At 44.2% G+C, this 20,069-nt stretch overlaps 1 protein-coding gene across 12 annotated transcripts in view; it reads right to left on the bottom strand.

Moving 5' to 3' along the window:
- The window catches only part of PTPRS (protein tyrosine phosphatase receptor type S), a 240,551-nt gene that overhangs the window by 85,324 nt on the left and 135,158 nt on the right, over window positions 1–20,069 (bottom strand). For 5 of the 12 annotated variants that reach the window (XM_066574433.1, XM_066574437.1, XM_066574434.1 and 2 more), the window contains exons 11-13: window positions 12,092–12,397; window positions 10,545–10,738; window positions 6,531–6,557 (exon numbers count right to left, since the gene is read on the bottom strand). The exons of 4 other annotated variants lie outside the window; for them this stretch is intronic. In XM_066574433.1, the coding sequence (XP_066430530.1) occupies window positions 6,531–6,557; window positions 10,545–10,738; window positions 12,092–12,397 (527 nt within the window). The remainder of the gene's footprint in view (window positions 1–6,530; window positions 6,558–10,544; window positions 10,739–12,091; window positions 12,398–20,069) is intronic. 3 more of the 12 variants (XM_066574436.1, XM_066574444.1, XM_066574439.1) reach the window with 1 other exon arrangement.

The following is a 20,069-nucleotide window of genomic DNA, read 5'->3' as shown; positions in this document are numbered from 1 at the left end:
GGGCCCTGGTTCTTGGAATGCATGGATCCAGAGTACAACTTCTCACCGCCATACCGAAGCCACATCCCCCAGGGCCACAAATCTAAAGTTTTTCCCTACCTACAGGGAATAGAGGATAATCTGCTCCATTGACTTTTAACGGGACTGCCAGAGATAGCAGAGTACAAGTGTTTGGCAAATTGTGTCAGCCGCACTGAAATGAATGGAGCAGAGACCAGGCATACTCAGCCAGCGCTCCTTTCAGTCTGAGGTCATTGCGGGTGAGAGAAGCGACCCCGCAGTTATGAGCACACAGGAACCGTGTTCTCAGGATCAGTGGTGGTCTCAGCTGTGACTTGTCCACCAATCCCGAGGGGGTCTAGTGTCCCCCTATTCTCTTCACTGTGGGGTCGCTTCTCCCACACGCACTGCTAATTGGGCACATGGCAGAGGTCAGAAGAGAAGGAGTGCTATTTGGCTTTTGGAATGCAGATTTTGAGGAATGATTTTCAGATAGAATGTTGTATTTGCAGTGCCCCAGTGGTACTGCATAGAGGATAACAGACAAAGACCACCAATAGTATGTTGTAATTTATGGAAGAAAATTGATGCTTTTTGCCAATCATCCACAGAAATTTGCCCATCAAGCTCCTTTTCCTATGGCCTAGTGAAAGCCAATTGTGAAGGAGAGGAGGATTTACTCAATGGGCTACACACTGAAGACAATAAGCAGGATGGAGGAGCCGACTTTAATAAGAAAATCTCATAAGGAGTTTTAGCCTGGAGAATCCCAGAATGGTCACCAATATAGGATTTGAATTGCAAATAAGAGAACCAAGACGGGACACTCCCCGGGCAAGAACTCTCGAGTTGTGTCATGGAGGGGACACCCCCAGCATCTGAGCCAAGACGATACTGTACTGCCTATTCCAGATTAAGAAGGACGTCATACCCACTCATATTTTAGAAAGCCATCTCAGGTTGTCAGCAAAGTCTGAAATACATGAAAAGTATGGCAGAACATCCATCTTAAATGGCATTAATCCCACCAAATCACGCCAACCATCTGGAGTTCCAAGCTAACAAGTCCTTCAGTGTACATTGAAGAATGGAGATACAGTGTAGCTCATATAAAACTGATATGGCGGTCGTGATCTATATGCCAAGATATTTAAGTGAGGATCTTTGCTACTTAAAGGAAAAGGCGCCAGCAGGATAATTTACCAAATCCTTTTGTAATTAAATAATTAGGATTTCTGACTTTGAATAGTGGATCTTGAAATTCTAAACATGGCCAAAGCGCTCAAACTCTCTCAAGACAGTATAGGGTCAGTGATGTACAATAACGGATCATCCAAATACAGCGCTGGTTTATAGTGTTGGGTACCTATTGATGATGATGGCTAACCCTTTAGTCGTTGCCGACTCTGGGTCACCCTATGGATCAACTCTCGCCATTTTCGTCTATCAAGTACAGCTTCTTTTAACTGGCAAATAGTCATGCCAGTGTCTGCCATGATTGTGTCTAGCGTATTAGGATCCCTCTAATACTACCCAACAGTGCCACCACTTCTACGACTATGAGCAGTGACAGAACAGATCTTCAGCTGAGCCATAATGAAAGAGAAGGAAGGAGAAAAAGGGTAAGGAATATACAGAGACGAAGTAGTAAAGAGAAAGGAAAAGCTGCGGCGACACAAAGGGTTAAAAGGAGTTAGGAAAGAGAATAGCGCGAGCAAATGTTTCCCATCCAGCCAATGCGCAATATATATTGGATTATGCATATGTTTAAAAATAACCTGAAAAATATATAAAACATGAACAAACCCATTATAACAATATAAAATGTATGAGGCTAAAATCTGGGATCATAGAAAATATATGCAAAAGGAAGGCAACTAACAAACCATACAAAAACACGCCCCCCCCCCCCCCCCCCCCGAGCCCGTACGCCACTACACAAGGGCAGCATGACCAGCGGGATATGCCTATTACCATAGAAATAAGGAACACATGTCCAGCCCACTAAAGACAAGTGAGACGGCTACGTAGATCAACTATCTTAGAGAAACAGAAAGAAAATTGTACAAATAAAGAAATCATGGAGAAGACGAGAAACGATCATCTAGCAGTACATAGCGCCACTATTCATATAGCATGATACAGCCAGGAAAATAAGGAGGGGAAAGTAAAGATCACCAATGAGACACAGATCCAGTATAACCACGACTGCTGGGAGAAATCCAAACTCATAATACAGTCCATCACAAAGTCTGCCGCATAACCAGAAGAAACTCACTGAAAACAAAACGGCCGCAGGACATCCAGGCCAATACAGATGGCCACCACCAAGGATGACAGCATGGAGATCGGCGAGCCATACCCACAACGTTCACAGTGTCACTCGTCTGGAGCAGGCCCTCCATGAAGATGGTCCCCATGCTCTCTTGGTAGATCAGGGGAACGGCAACACTGCCGGGCCTTCTGTGGCAACGATGGAATGAAGGACCATTGAGATATCACTAGGATCCCACACGCAGTGCAGTGAACCATCCTTGAGTACTTGTATTTGGAAGAGGCGACTCCAGTAGTATGGTATTGGTAGAACTTCCAAAAGTGGGCACAAAGCTTTTGTTTTATCCAATGTCATTTTTGAAAGATCGGTTAGCAGTTGAACCTCAGTGCCTTCATGAAGTAATGGAGCTGACACAAGACATCCCGTGGTTCATCCAGGTCTGCGTTGTGTGGTCCCAAAGTACACTGTGCTCGATCAATCTCCAGGTCAGCATCCTCTTCGACCCACAGCATGGAATACAACAGGCACTGCAGAGTGCCCAGGAGACACGCAGTGGTCATAGATTCGGGATGCTCCACATGTGTAGGTTTTTATTTTCATGGTCCTCAGCAATATTAAAAAGCATATGGATTTGCTGAGTGCTGTTCTAATGCTTGCTGCTGTGTATGAGTATTAGATAGCTCATCCTCATGGCGCTGCACTGTTTGTTAACGGAGACAGGTTATTAGTGAGGGACTGTACTTCTGCCCTGTATGTTGCCTGTACGGCAGAGAGATGGGATTTTAGGTCCCAGCTGTAGTGTCAGGTGATGAGGGCAGTTTTTCTACCACTTTATTCATCGGAGGGGATGAAGTATCATCCATCTGCCCTGGATGTCCCCAATATGGGTAGCAGAGTGTCCCCGGGCTCAGGCTGCAGGCATGGTGTTGATTATCTATGCGATCCGCCATGATGTAGTGATCCCCACGTCCAGATCTGTGTAGACTGCTCACAGGAGACCCCTGCTGTGGCTTCGATGGCATCCTTCCAGCTTATTACTTTTCTTCACTATCGGGTAGGCAAGTTCAGGGATTCTGTGATACTAATAATGGCGCCAGGCTGAAGGGCATCGTGGAGCGCCATGCAATCACATCCACTCAGCGCCATACTCAGGCTTGGCCCCCATGTTGGTTCATTCTTCTTGGATCTTCCTGATTACTGATGGAATCATAGAAAATGAAGGGAAGGGATATGCTAAGTCCACATCCAAGGTTTAGACAATGTGTCTACTTGCTGATGTGTTGTCTTAGGGGTGAAGATAGTAAGTGCTCTCTGCTTTCTCATTCTTTCTGTGCTGAATGAGTCTATCTAAGAGAAGCCACAGTTTCTCCATATAAGTTTCCTCTTCTCCCTGATCCGTCTTTGGTGACTTTGAAAGTCTGCTTTTCTGAACCCTTTAGATTTACTGTTGAGACTGAAAGAATTGTTCTCTGCCCAAAGGAATATTTCTGTTTCCAGGGGACTGAAGATAACATCCTTTTGTACCCCCTTGATGGCAAAGTAAGAATGCTGGGGTACATTTTCTAAAACTGTCTAAAAGTTACATGATGCAAACTAAGACAGACAGTCTTAAAATTCGACAGGTTTATCATTCAGCATGAGTCATGATTCTACTGCATTTTGAGATTGCCTAGATTGGTGCAATTTGGCACAAGTTTTGATGCAATTTAGACAACTCTCCCTTTTCAAGAAGCCACGCCGTTTTTTTTGGACAGATCACATATAGAGTCCAAAAGTGTCTAAAACCTCCTAGTAAATGTGGCGTAAAGCAAGTAAGACAGTTTTCTTGTGCAGTTCAAATTTCATTTGACCAGGTTCCTGATTCATTAGAAAGAGTCCTAAATGTCTTAACAGAAGCAGTGCTACCGGACTGAGCCTTCATTGGATTTTAAGGGGGTGAGTGCCATCCACTACCCCCCTGTAAAGTAATCTGCTCTCTAATCCGCTCCACACCTTACAATTCTACATCACTGTCATTTCGGAGCGCTGGGATATATGTTTTATGCTCTATATCTGCACCAAAGCTGAATAGGATTCATGAGACAGAACTCTCTAGTTGTGGATGTCCAATTGGTTGGTTCACATTGATGGCTCAAGGCTCTTCAGGACTGGGGAGTGACGGTTTATCCTATTTGGACATACCGGACACACTGAGTCTTTATTATCCCTGGTGTAACCACCTTTTTGGTTCTGTGTCAGAGTGCTGTCCCCTACGTAACTCTGAATGCTAAGTCTGCCTCATCCGTCAATATATAAACTGCTGACCAAGAAGGAGTGGATATGTCCCCTATGTTCTCCCATCTTTCTAGAATACTGTAATGTCTACACCGGTTCTTGTTGGACCCTGAAGATAACACAGCTGAGGCGTAGGAAGAAGTAATTAGACATTTTATGGTAAGTCTGATACATTTGTCTGGATGGAGGACCATGGAGCTATTCAGATTGATTGACGAATAACCCTTTCCAATCCATTGTCTGACGTCTTCAGACATTCTGATTGAAGACTGTACAGCTCTAATGTCGGAAGACGTCCAGCAGGGTATTCTTACTGTAGATTACTAGCTGCTCTGTTGTCGGGGGCCTCTCTAGCAGGTCACATACCGCAGTACTGGCTCTAGCCAGCAGACGGTGCTATTGTATAATGGCAGTAAGAGAAAGCACCTCAGGAAACCCTGAATCCAAAATTGGATTGCAAAGGGTTAAAGAGTTTTTGAATGGAACTATATAGAGAAGCTTCAATGTATCTACTATTGTTGGCTCCACCTTCACGTATCACCGACTCATGGGACTTGGGGAAAGGAAAATTAGGAGACGAGGTGAGCCTTTCCTTGATAATATAGGGATTTTGATTTGTCAGTATTCAATTTATTTTCCTTTTAAACTCATTTAACCTTTTTGTGCCTCCAGAAAACTCTTTAAATCCACCGAGGTACAAAAAGGCACCATAAAAAGCTACACATAAAAGAAGAGCGTGTGAATCTGCTGTAAAATCATCATAATAACAAATGAGCAATTATTTCCACGTTGGCCTAATCCCCAACACAAGTGGTCTAAATTAAAGTGCATCTCTACCGCCGTCTTTACATTAGTTTGTGGCGGTCAGGCAGCTTAAAGGGCCCCGACAGAGTTATTCTGTTCAGCTGATCTGCATTTCCTCATCTTTAGGCCGCTCTCTAGGAGGCTTTTTACTGCGATTGGCAATGCCACTAACCACGGTACAATGCCGCCATTGATTTCAATGGGGCCCCGCAGACCAGCGCTCGAACGTTTCAGCTCTACTGTCACGCACCTCATCACCCATCACAGTGATGGGCTGCGTATAACAAACACTGTCAAACACTAATGCCTTCAAAAACGCAGAGTGAAATAGCGGTAAAATGCCACGGTTTCGCACAGCATTTTCTGAACGCGTGTGTGAGAGCAGCCGTAGTCTAAAGTTATTCCTGATGATTGATGATATAGTTTGTTTAACTCTAGAGCCAAAATGTACAATGAGTGCAAATAGAACAGGTCCTTAATGGTTAGCAACCAATAACATGGAGGAAGGAGTAACAAACCCAAACCAAAGGAAGGAACAAACATGTTAAGTGTTAGACTCAAAGGGGCTTTCTGTCCTCTTTTCCACTGATGACCTATTCTCTGGTCATCAGTGGAAAAGGGGTCTCCGTATCGGGCCCCCATCCATCAGTAGTTGATGGATGGAGGTCCACTGCTCAGGACCCCCGTCCATCAGCTGATCGCCCGGGCGGCTGGACGTTATAAGTGGTCCACACAGGAAATGCATGCACCAGCTTCACTCCCATTGAAATCAGTGGAAGAGCCGCGCTGCTCCTTCACCTCCTGCTTCTCTCCAGATCAGGATGTCACATGCAGTCCTGAAGAAGCAGGAAACGAAGGAGCAGCGTGGCTCTCCCACTGATTTCAATGGGAGTGAAGCCAGTGCCCGCACTTCCACCCGTCTGCTGGGGACCCCTGCACTGGACACCAGATGGCTAGAGAGGAGTGGAAGGAGGGGGGGTGACCTCGATCCATCAACTACTAATAACCTATCCAGAGGATACAGGTCATCAGTGGAAAAGACAGCAGAAAACCCCTTCAAGTGTTCAAAACAAGAATGCCAGGAATGAGTGCAAGGACTGGGGTGCACTTTAGATTCTCAAACATGCATTAACATTAAATAGGAAATGTTGTCGAAGTGTTAGAAGACAATACTTACATATTCAGCTGTATCATCCTTCTCCCACTGATCAAGGAAAAGCAAATAGAGGAAGAAAGAGTGACATAAATCGCAAGGGCTTGACAGCGCATAGGTGTGAAAACAACAATAGAAGTGGGAACAACAACATTACTGATGGACCTTCAACCCGATCCTACTCTGGCAGGGACACGGCCGGGGAAGAGGAACTTCTCATTCCAAATTGTATCTGGTTTGCTCACAACTACTCTCATATTTGCCATATTCTCTGTAGCATTCCACCGCTTATTCTTCATCCGGTCAAACGGTTTAACCCTTTCCATTGCAGCGTTGGACATCCGACATTGAGATTTCCCTCTACACGGTAGCTCTGCTGTCGGACGAGGTTCTAACACTATGCAGAAGAGAGCTGCGATGTCAGATCTCTCCTCCGCATAGCGTAAATAATATATATCCAGAAGGGAGTTCAGATGATGGACCTTTCTCCTGCATAGTGTAATATATTATAGATCTCTCTTTTAATTTTTTAATAATTGCTAATAAAAGTCATTTTTTGTGTTTCTGTTGAGTAATTCCAAGGAATCCACTCCGCGCTTTCCCACCCAAAACAAGTAAGAGCTGGGGAGAATGCGGGTGGGAGGGAAATTGGATTGGAAAGGGTTAAAGCATCAAAGTGTTAAACTATCAGCCCCTACCAACACGTTTTCTCCAAAAGTGGTCAAATCTATTAGAAAACTATATTTTAGCACATTACATCAGTCATCAATCTATAGAGTCCTGCATTCCACTAGTATACTAGTCTAGGCCGTGTAGCTTCCAGAAGCAGCCTATACAAGACCACAAAGATCTGTCTATGAGCATCACTAAAGGTGGGTGACCAGTAATGTGGGAAGAATCCCTTGTTATTTCTGTAACTCTCCAATGTTCTACAGTTTTATTTCTAAAGAGTCTATTCTATTCTATTAGCGCAAAGTTTGTTACAATTGTATCCAGTCTAGACAAATCCAACGGAGCGCACCTCTCATGATTGTCCTCATAGCTTGCTGCAGGGAGCTAGTAGCGCTGGCTCACAGCGGGGCGGCTGCTGGAGATTTCTCTCCTCGCTCCCCCGCCCCTCTCCATTGACTTAACATAGCGGCTGTTCAGTACTGAACGGCTGCTGGTTACACTGAGCGATCAGCTCACCGTTTATGCTGCCTAACATCCTGGACGGTGAGCTGAACGCTGATCGTTCAGTGTAAGTAGCAGCCGTTCAGTACTGGCCGCTCTGTGAGCGAGCCAGCTATACTAGCTGCCGTGCAACAGCACAGGAGCAAGTATAAGTGGGGAAGAGTGTCGGGCATCATTTGCCCACCTTAAGACCCGTGGCAATCAGCTGCCAGCCCCAGACCCCACATCCTGAAAGGATTGTGTATGTTGGCACAACCACTTTATCCCCTTAGTGACAAAGCTTTTTTTCCCCATTTTTCCTCCCCCCTTTAAAAAAAAATCATAACTCCTTTATTTACCCATCGCCGTCGCTGTCTGAGGGCTTGTTGTTTTTTGCGGGACGAGTTGTATTTTTCAACGGTGCTATTTAACGTACCGTATAATGTACTGAAAAACTTTTTTTAAATTCTAAGTGGAGAGAAATGGAGTCCTGTAGTTTGCGTTGCTACCTTTATGAAATACATATGACTTTTTGATCGTTTTTTGTTGATTTTTTTTTTTCTTGGAGACATAGTGACCAAAAAGGCATTTCGGGTGTTCTTTATTTTTTTTCTGACGACGTTCACCGTGCGAGGTAAATAACGTGTTACTTTGATTGATCGGACTTTTACGAACGCAGCGATACTAAATATGTATTTTTGTTTTATTATTTAGATTCTTTTATTATAAATATGGCATTAACCCATATGGGGTTAAACTTTTATTACTTTTTTTTCAATAATTAGTAAAACTTTATTGATCTTATTTTTACTTTTTTTTTTTTAGTCCCTGGAGGGGAGAACAACTTGCGATGCTTTGATCGCTCCTGCAGCATGATGTAATGCTATAGCATTACATCATACTGCTTTCGGGCAGGCAGTCTACCAAGCCCCTCCATAGGCAAGGCTTGATAGGCATTCTGCCATAACAGTCCTGGGGCCTTTCAGAAGGATCCCGGCTGCCATGACACACACACAGTTACCTGCGATCTCATCACGGGGGGGCTATACGGGATCCCAAAACATCATTTGAGGGATTTAAATGCCGCTGTCAGAATTGACAGCGACATTTAAAGGGTTAACAGCTCCGATAAGCCGCGTGGCTCATCGGAGCTGTTGCCGCCGAGTGTCGTCTGTAAGAAACAGCCAGCATCTGCGAATTATGGATAGAGATCCCCCTCCATACATACCTCAACGCTACAGGCAACCAAAAAGCGTATTGACTGTTGTTGAGGGGTTAAGGAACTCTTCACGTGCGCTAAAGGCACCGTCCTGTCAGCAACTATGTGTGAATGATAGAAAGGACAACGAAGCCTCAATGGAGCACGCTGGCATCCATCATACAAAGGATCCAGCAGTGTGTCATGGCTTGCGTTATGAAAAGAAGCCACAATACAGTTTTGAACATAACCTTAGGAGGTTCCATTCTTTGACAGCAATCATTTTCAAAATGGTGAAGGATTGAAAAGTAAGCTTCTATTCTTCATTATACAATGACTGGGCTTTGTTCCTATAGGACCATAATGATGTAACCCATTTAACAAATATGGTCCCTTTTACACTGAACGGTTATCGTTCAGATTCTGGCTGCATCGAGGAGTTAGAACGATAATCGGTGTAAATGTTAGCGGCGAATGAACGACGAATGAGAATTCGTTAATCATTCAGTTTCTGCAGGCATAAAAATCAAACTGCCCGTTTACTGTGAGTAGAGACGGGTGGGCGGAGGAGACATTTGTGGCCCGCTCCTCCTGCATCACTGCTGGGATGACGGTCGGGTACCTAAAGCGCCCAACAGTGTAACAGGACCTTAACAAGGTAACATTGGCATATTAACAACCATAGTAAATAGTAGGGGCCAGGTAACAACTAGAGATGAGCGAGCGTACTCGGATAAGCACTACTCGCTCGAGTAATTGGCTTTATCCGAGTATCGCTGTGCTCGGGTCTGAAGATTCGGGTGCCGCTGCGGCTGACAGGTGAGTCGCAGCGGGGAGCAGGGGAGAGCGGGTGGGAGAGAGGGAGAGAAAGATCTCCCCTCCGTTCCTCCCCGCTCTCCCCTGCAGCTCCCCGCTCCGTGCCGGCACCCGAATCTTTAGCCCCGAGCACAGCGATACTCGGATAAAGCAAATTACTCGAGCGAGTAGTGCTTATCCGAGTACGCTCGCTCATCTCTAGTAACAACCCAACACTCAGGACATGTGCAGGAAATTGTGGCCAAAGTAGGTTAGTCCATAAACAGTATAATGGAGTCATCGAAGCAGAATTAAATGACCTGAAGATACAGCAGCCGTGGCAGCTGAGCCTGAGCTAATGAATTTATTTCATGGATTTTCCATTACACTTAAATGGGTCGTCCAATTAGTTGTGAACGATTGATGGCAAATCCTTAGAACAGGTCATCAATAATAGATTGGTACTGGTCCGTTGTCCAGATGCCTGCTGATCACCTGATTGGCATACTTGTGCCCTGAGCTGATTTCTGCAGGAAGCAATCAGCTTTGTTCTTACTGCACTGGCCGAGCTTGGTTTTGCAAACTAAGTTCCTATTGATTTCACTGGGAACTTAGCCTGCAATACCAAACTTGGCCACTGCAGTAAGATCAGAGCTGTCTACTTCCTGTATAAATCAGCTTAGTACACAAGTGCACTGGCCCGGTGAACAGATGATTGGTGGGAGCCCCAGGCCACGGACTCGCGCGAACCTACTATTGATGACCTATCCGGAGGATAGGCTATCAATAGTTCACAACTGGACAACCCATTTAATGAGAGACTATGGTTTTTCAGAATGTAGCTAAAATATGGCGTGTTAATAATTGCTAAATCATTTTTGTAAGTTTCTCACCTGAGCATCAGCCAGCATTACATCTCTTATGTGGGGAAGCCCTTTTGCCTCTCCATTTTCCATTTTTACGTAGTGAATTTGGTAGCCTCGAATTTGCCCATGTTGGCGATTTTGAACAGGGGAGCGCCAAAATACTTTAATGGCGGTCGAGTTGAGTACTTCCACCTCAACTTTTCGTGGTGGAGCACTTGGCACTGAGGAGGAAAACAAAGCTGTTTGTATCAAAGACAACAAAATACTGCAGAGACGCAGGGCTCGCACACACTTACGTTTTTTTAACGCTGCGATGTCGCTGCGTGTTTTAACGCGACTGTCAATAGGACTTTCTAATTGTAAGGATGCTTCACAAGTTTGCGCTTCACGATTTTTGTGCGATGCGTTTTTAACATTAGAAAGTCCCATTGACAATCGCGTAAAAAAAAACGCAGCGATATCGCAGTGCTAAAATAACGCAAGTGTGTGCGAGCCCTTAAAGCGACCTTCCAGTTCACAGTAAACAGTACACTATACATACAGAAGGTATAGATATACCTTGCGCTCTCTCATTGCTCCGGCCACTATATACCCCAGTCCCTTCTTTGGATGTCACATTCTCAGACTACTCTATTCTCTCTTTTTCAGATTGGTCTTTTTTGGGTTTTAACACGTTTTTTTATACAATGGAACTTTGTGAAGAGTAAGTAGATTAATACTCATTAAAGATACTAAGTGGATAAACGCGGGCCTGATTCGGCACCGACAGGAAGGAATCCACATTTCTGCTTTTGATTTAGACTGCCCAATCCTTATGGCCGGCATACACGGGACGATCATTCAGAATTGTTCACTCTTCTGTGCTCCTTCGGGAATTTGAACGATATTCGTGTAAACACATGTAGCGACTCAACGAGAATTGATCAGTTCCTGCATGCAGAAAGCTGAAGGATGTGCCGTTCAGCGTAAAACAGCGGTCGGTCACTTCTGAATGACTGTCTGCTTACTATGAATGGAGGTAAGCGGGGAAAAAGCTTTCCGCCCACTTCACACCCATTTCGGTAGCGCTTTGAGCAATGCCAGCGGTACTCGCTCCTGTGTAACAGCACAGGAGCGAGCACCACTGGGATGAGCTGCCGGGCATTGTTTGGCCAGACAGCTCGTCCCGTGTAAATGGGGCATTAATGTTCTTCGGTAACCTGAGGCACTCCCCCCTGGGGCAAGGGACCTGCGAGAGAAGGTAATGGATGGACACCGTGCCGACGTCTTCAGCACTGGTCCACCTAAGAGCAATGGGAAATGTCTCAGACTACCGAAGCAAACACTTCATAGAGTATATGAGAATATGTAGACCATTTTACATGCATGAAGAGGGGAGCAAAAATGGGACAAAGCGCTACAACAACATAGTCAAGCCGGGCACCAGGCGTGTTACCTATATGCATCGTGAACTGGAGGATTGCTTTAATAGGTTTTAGGGCAACTGACAATAATACAGCTGGCAATTTATTAAAGGGTTAAATATGAATCACTAAGGGACATACAATTCAGAGTAAAAAGAGTCTAAAAATTACCATCTTCATCGGTGCGTACAACAACGGGCGAGCTTTCAGGGCCAGGTCCCATGGCGGTATGCGCCACGACGGTGATACGGTACTCAGTCCACTTTTCTAGAGCTTCTAAAAGGATCTCAGTTGTTTGAGGCGGAATGTCCTTCACTTCTTTGGGCACTGGGTCCTCGGAGTCCAAAGCACCATAATGCACGCTGTATCCAGCAAGAATGCCATTGTGACTCTCTGCGGGGGGTGGATGCCAACTTACCAGTATTGTGGTCGACTTTGTGCTGACACACTTTACTTCTTGAGGGGGGGCAGACGGTTCTATGAGAGGACAGTTAAGGGCAGGAGGGATAGGGCAAGCAGAGAAACAAAAGATGGGAAAGATAAAAAAAATGGAACAGAAAAAAAGGAAAAACAACTCAAAAGAAAAAGAAAACAACAAAACACAAATGTTTAACTAAAAAGATCAGAATGGAACATAAGGGCGAAGGAGAGAGAACTCCTGAATACTAATGAGATGTATATAGAACTAGCCTTATAATAAGTCCTTATGGTGTGAATAAAGCACATGCTGTACTTTACATCTGGGTGCTGAAGGATTTGTCCATTTCCAACAAGCTACAATGGACTGACCAAGTCTGTGTTTCTTGCTCACAAGTCTCCATCCGTTACTTGCTGACTTGTCACGTCATCATATACTATTTCTCGTTTGGCGTCCCTTCTTTCTATTATTTTGCTCATATTCTGCAGCTGTAATGTGTCTAACAGGAGGTCTAAAAACCTCTGAACCCATCAACCACCAGCGAATGCTAACAATTATCTTTACGTGTAAGCTCTCATCACTGGATTGGTTGAGTCGTTGTGTGCTGAATGGCCACCAGGGGCAGAGATGAGCTGTAATAACTCGTGTGTGTGTGTTAGCCTGCCCGGTGTGTGACACTATTGGGGAGGACCAATGTATCGGTCACTGATTAGACGGATTTTGGAATCTTTCAAATGGAAAATGACAAAATAAATAAAAATGGAAATGAATGATGACATAAAATGAATAAACAACACTAGAACTTTGTTTCGGTTCCATCTGATCACCTACCTTTACATCATGAATATTTACATAAGACTGTCAGGCAACATTTGATCGGGACAGTGAGATTAGACTGAACTTCTGTGGTTGGTTCACGTGATGAGATATCAATTGTAAAAGGGAAATTAGCTCTTAAATTTCAGATCGGATCTCGGAGACATTTTTTAATTAACCCCCATGATTATTTAGGGCCGTTTCAAACAAAACTACGGGATTCAGAAAAGACTAATTAATACCGAAATGATATTCCCCATGCCAAATTTATAAGACTTTCAAACCAATTCACTGGAAGTGTTCTGACCTCACCCGTTCTTACATCAACATTATGTCACATTTCTTCGACGCTGCTTAGCCCAACGCTCGCCCCTCGGGCGGTTTACGGCCGTACCCACGGCTCGCTGTTTGTTTGATACGGTACTTTGAGAAGGATGCAAACCTGTATTTATCATTCCAGTTCAAGACACAGAAGAACTTGGAAAATCCAACCAAAAAACTCCTGAACTTTCAAAGGGGTCAGACTGTGAACATTTCTGGAGCTTCACTTTTTACTCACCTCTTCTGCTTTTACAGCAATCTGGCTGATGTCCATACTCAAAGAAATAGCTTTACTGGGAATTTAACCCTTGAAGTACCAGCTGATTAGTACGTTTCAGGTGGACGATATAATTTGTTTTTGTGTTCATGACTGATTAGATATTACTTGCGTAAATTAATTAGTTGGCATTCTCTTTTTCTGCTCCTGGTACTTAAAGAGTTAAAACATGGCTTCTTCAGAAAAAAAAACATAGGTATACTTTACCTTTAGTTTAATGGATTTTACTTTAATCTTTGATGCTGTTAGAGCTCACAGTCTAGCGGGTATATTTGAAGTGAGGCTCAAGGACAAAGAAGTTTTCTTAAAGCGGCACAGAGTGCGGACAAAGCAAAGTAATGGAAGGGAAAGTGTGTTAGGGGTGATGTAAGAATGGCATGCATGGAAAGCAAAGCACTGATGTGGAAAGAAAGAACAGACAAGATGGACAGTACACTCTTCCCTCACAACACATACATACGAGGTTAATGGTGATGATCGAACCAAAATCTAAAGAGGAAGCACAAAGGGATATGTACCAAGCTACACCAGCATTCTCCAGTCTCGATGCTCCAGATGTCATCCCAAAAAAAGGAGTTTCCAACCAATGATGCCGTGGAAAGTTCGAAACTAATGTCTAAGAATGATTTAAATGATTGATATTTACCATGGTTTTACAAATGCACTGCAGTGTCTTAAGTGCTTAATGGTAAACCAATATCGGTTCTAGGGACCTGAAGCAGAGTGTGGGTAGAGTTAGCAAACACATTAATAGTTTTACAGTCATCTCTAAAATGCATTTATGACCACTCAAAGCAAAATCCAGAAAGCTAGACATTGTGTTACAGATCGGAAAAAAAAGGCTTGAGACATGGTGGCCGAAACGGTGAAAGATCCTCGTCATTGAAATAGCTGGGTGAGTTACAGAGGTGAAAAAAAACAGACAAGACACAAAAAGAACAGCTGCCACAGCCACTCATGCAGTGAAGAACAACTCATACAGAGGCAACGCTCTGTGAAAAGTTCAGGTTTATTGCCATAAAGGGAAATCTATCCCCACAATAACAGCAACATTCCAATCCATTAAACTAAAATGACCCAGATTTACACATTCAAGATTCGGGTTTGAGAAATGGAGTAAAAAAGGCTTCCCATGTAGCCGTGCCACATCGGCAGACCGCTAGTACTGTGATGGGATTACCACTGGGCAGAGAACTCCAGATGTCATTAATGCTGGGGCGAAGGACGGCTACCTAATACCACATCACACAGCAACATGCTAAGAGGGAGATCCGTGGTGGTCCGAGGGATGTCACCACCAGCCAATATCTAGAGCTTACTGCATTGAGGACTACTGGTGATCAAATGAAGATGATGATCTTATGCCATGTCAAATGGAAAATACATAGAAAACAAATTTGCTCTCAGTCTCCTACTGGGTCTGGATTGTATTGTAGTCTGCTTCATATAGAGCGATAATCATTACAGAGAACGTAATACATCACAAAGCTTCCTATTGCCCTCATCATGTGACTACAGCCGCTTCATGGCAAGAAGAAGGATAAAGTCAAGATCGAATTCACCGTTGTGGAAGTTTGTCACATGATGCTCAAATTTATGACTTCCGGAGCTCCAAATAAACCCACAAACTGCCTCCCACAATACAAGGGGGGTAATTAACAGTCGCGCTCCATTTTTCTGGTATACTAAAGTTGAAAACCTTGATGCCACCATTATTGTGTTAAAATTGGACTTGCAGCCGCCCACAATGTTCCAAGTTTATGAACTCCGGTACACTTAGGTCTAAGATGCCAGTAGTAAGCGTCAGTCTTAATAAATCTCCCCTCATGTACATAAGTCATCACACCGCCCACTTCCAGGAAAGTGACAGTTGCCCCGCCCCCTGGCATATCTTGTCAACCTGCTCCTTCCGACTGCACAGGCGATAACAGACGGCACACGACAGGATGATGAATTTGGTGTTTTACAGAGCAGCAACTTACCACATTGCTTCAATAAAAATGCTGTAATTTTATTTACAAGGTCGCAGTTATCCCCGGATCTAACACGCTGGACTTGGGGTGTAAAAAGCTGCGGCACGGCCAAAAAGATCCTGCCTCCCGGCTGGGACACTTTGGTGCCAACGGCCAAGATAAATATACCTCTAGTCTTGTGGGCAATCCCACTAATAAATTCTGGACGGACTAAACAATGGACCTAATTGCAGCTTCTGGAGTCGCTGCACCCCAGCGCAGAATCCGTCCTATTAGTGCTACACCACATGCTGCGGCCGGGGACTTCATAAATACAAATTTTACCATAAATGTATGAATGCTATATGTTGCTGACTATTAATTCTAACTGCTGTATCGCTCAAAAGAAAACATGTCTTAGTGTGCGCAGTGTCACACGCTTCTATAGGCCTGTTGCATTGTTTAGTAAAGCGTCTAAACTTTGCAATAGTGTGAATTGTTTTACTGTGTCAGGAGAATCATGACATGTTATGGGGCGGGGCTATGACTACTGCAGCGAGGGGGCGGGTTGATGAGTTAAGGGTGTGGCCACCTGTCACTTTACCAGAAGGGGCGGGTCATGTACTCTCTTTACTACTACTAATCTCAGCAGAGGTGGACTTGTGCTTTCATGTTACTGCCATGTCATGTTTATATGATAGCCGGATTAATGTCAGATTTTACGGAGCTCATTTTTTTTCTCTAATAAAGAGCTTCATATTCCCTGTATAGAGAAATGCTAACCGGTGTCCTACCTGCAGCCACCAGTAGGGGCGCTCAGGCTTTGCTCATACTTGGTTTTAGAATTACACAGTCCGCTGCACTAGTTTTTGCTGTTAAAAATATTGGAACCCAACAGAGATACAACAGATGTCATCATTAGTCGACGGATCCATTGTAAACCTCTTACATAACCTAAGCTTGACTGCATAGTTGTGTTACTGAGCTCCATGTAATATCAGTATGCAGTATCTGCTGGGCTTCGTCACACACCGGTATCACTGGGGGTCTGCAGTTCTGACCTCTGTGAACAGATCTAACTCTATATCTTTAAACGTGATCAGTGCCTCTTTGGTGAGTTTCTCCTTCCGCCTTGATATGCCCCTCTTGTAACATCGGTGTACCCCTATAGATTTACCTCCATCTTCCCCCTCCTTATGACTACTGTCTCTCTAACTACTTGAGCCCTCAGCATGGCTACTTCCCTCCCCACATATTACAGCGGCACTGCCAAGTGCAGGGAGCATGGCTGGCTGGTGGAGCGGGCAGAGATGGAGGGGAGCACTGAAGCCCTTACAGAGAACCATAGATGGAGGGGGTAGAATACTCTTTAAAGGGGGTTTGGAATCTTAGCAAGTTATCCTCTATCCACAGGATACAGCATAAATTGCAGATCAGTGGGGATCCAATCACTGTGACCCGCGCCAAACCTGAGATTTCACTTCTGGCGCATCCGGAAGTTCTGGTACCGTGTTTCCCCGAAAGTAAGACAGTGTCTTATATTAATTTTTGTTGAAAAAGGTTTAACTTTTTTACATGTATAGCTGCCTGACACTATTTAAATTGACTTTTTTAATTAACTGTTAGCATGGCTTTATTTTGGAGTAGGGCTTATATTTCAAGCATCCTCAAAAAGCCTGAAAAATCATTTTGCATCTTCAAAAATTCAGGAAAATCATGCTATGTCTTATTTTCAGGGAAACAGGGTAGTAACGTATTATGGATGTGTCTTTGTGCCAGTGATACAGATGAGTCCCCAAACTCACAGCATCACAGCGTCAGCAGACCCGCAAGGACACTTGTCTGTTGTGAGCTCAAGAATATATCTAATACACTCTGAAACTGGCCTTATAGAGAACAGAGGGGGAAATGTATGAAGCCTGGCATCTCAAATGCTGGACTTAGTACAATTTTCCCTGCCGCATGGTGCACTTTATATATGAAGAGGCGCGCATACATTATTCTGGCTCCTCCATGCGCCTTCTCATAAATGTATGCCAGATCCGACCAGGCGTAAGCTTCCGGCATAAATTATACATAAATCTGTCAGTCCGGGGTGGCCATGCCCCTCCTGACAAGCCCGACTAACTCTGGGAAAAGTGACGGGGCCATAAATAAATGGGATAAGTTGCAAATACCTTTTGCGCAAAAATGTGAAACATTTTTTACGCTGGAAAGTAGCCTAAAACATTTTATAAATATGCCACATAGTTTTCTGGCGCTGTTTTTAATGTAATGAGCTTGGTTCCGCAGTGATATTTATCGAGTTAGTTTGGTTATCGTGCCATATTCACTGTATGCTATAAACTAGGTTCTGGAGCCAGATTTATTTTGATTAGTTCTTGTGCCGTATCTATGTTATGAGCTTGGTTCTGGTGCTGTACTGATAGTATGCGTTTGGTTGTTGTGCTACATTTGTGTAATCAGCTTGGTTCTGGTGCTGTAATCATGATAAATAGCTTAAGGGTGGCAGCATGTCATACCACGTGTTTACATCTACAACAAATCAGCGACTTGTGAATGCCCCCATATGGTATAGCTACACTGAGCAGATTTGCCGTGGATTATCTGTGCAGACCCTCCATATGGGAAACTCGTGGCATTTATAGCAGTAAAGTGAAGGAAATCTTCAAAATCTTGTTTTCACGTTGCAGAAAAACTCATCTTAGGGAATAGACATAGGGAGCGGAATTAAAATAAAAGTATGTCTATTATAACAGCAGTGAATTCTGTATCAAAAACCAGGTCACAATTCGCATTAAATGATGTGATTTATTAACCCTTTCCAATCCAATTTGTATCCTGGTTTTCCTAGGGGGCTTACTCATTATACAACGGCGCTATCTGCTGGCTAAAGCCAGTACTGCATGAGGTGACACGTTGGATAGGCTCCGACAGCAGAGAGACTGGCAATATGCAGTAAGAGAACCCCGACGGACGCCTTCCAACATCGGAGCTGTAAAGCCTTAAATCATAATGTCTTCAGAGGTCGGACAGTGGATTGGAAAGGGTTAATGCAGATTTTGCAGGGCGGATCAGCTATCGAATGTCTGCATTTCGCAGCAAATCTGCGCCTATTTGGACGTCCTGTTTACTCAGTATCAGTAAATGAGCTCCGATGACTAATAAAGGAGCCCAGCCAATAACTATATTACTAAGCAGTATAACTGCAGACGAGGCGCGCCATCTATGGGATACAAACGGAATAGCAACTATTTAAACAAGCAGAAAAAAGAAAGCATTAATTCTCACGTTTCTGCCAACTGCGGCTGCTGGACCAGTGACTGGACACAGAGGAAGCTAGCTCGTTACTAACACCTTAGGAGAAGCAACAACCCTCTTAAGATTCATAGAAGATAAGCAATCTCATCCATTCTTCTTCCTGCCCTAAAGGGTATCACACACAGGATTCTGTTACAGGCTACTATGATGCAGTGGATTACCTGCATGGAACCGCACATGGCAATTGGCTGCAGAGCTTACATCCCGCTGGGACGGTACATCATCACTAGAGGAGGAACCTGAGTGAAGGGAGGACTTGGCACCGTGGGAACGGGTGCAGGGAATCAGGGGAAGGAGAGGATCAATATTTTATACAGCACTAAGCAGATTTCAATTTAATTTTTTCTTCCAGACCCTTTAACTGTAGTTTGATCCAAAGTCAGATGTATAATGAAGGTTTATCCAGAAGTTTATGAATAAGCCACTAGAGCACTAGGCGAGTCTGAGTGTCCTAATCAGAAAGATGGAAAAATCCCTCTACAGCGCCATCTATTGGATGGCAGCATTCCTTCAATTCAAAGTGACCTTATAAAAATGTCCTCAATGATTGGGAATATTAAACCAAGCCAGAAGCCATGCACAGACAGGCTGTTTCGGGGTGTTTGCCCCTCGTCAGTGTGCAGTAGGTCTCTTGCTTAGTCTGTGAGCGGCCTATGTCATGGGTCAGAAGTGGTGTCAAAAAGTGTGTGGGGACACCGAGGGGGTGAGTGTGAAAACATACTTCTGTGTGTTATCACATTATGTGAAAAGCCTAAAAAGTTGCCATCAGCTAACCTGTTGCAGTAGGGAAGGTTTAGCAATAACCACACTGGGAAGGTGGTCGTGGCAGAGAGAAATGCCAATCTGTCCGTGTTCTGTACTTATTGTGTACCAGGTTATGGAAAGTGCTGGATGCCTACAGAATGGCACACCAGGCTTGGTAAATCCCCCCAATGTGTAGGAGAGAACACCAGCTTGCCCCTTGGATGGCACAGAGACATGGTATACAATCCAGAAGAAATCAGCACTGCAGTCATTGCCCATGATACTAATGCCATACATAAC

Source organism: Eleutherodactylus coqui, chromosome 7 (genome assembly GCF_035609145.1).
Source record: "Eleutherodactylus coqui strain aEleCoq1 chromosome 7, aEleCoq1.hap1, whole genome shotgun sequence".
In the NCBI taxonomy this organism is placed as follows: domain Eukaryota; kingdom Metazoa; phylum Chordata; class Amphibia; order Anura; family Eleutherodactylidae; genus Eleutherodactylus; species Eleutherodactylus coqui.
Note: the sequence above shows the minus strand (reverse complement) of the source record. Positions and strands in the feature narration are given on the sequence as shown.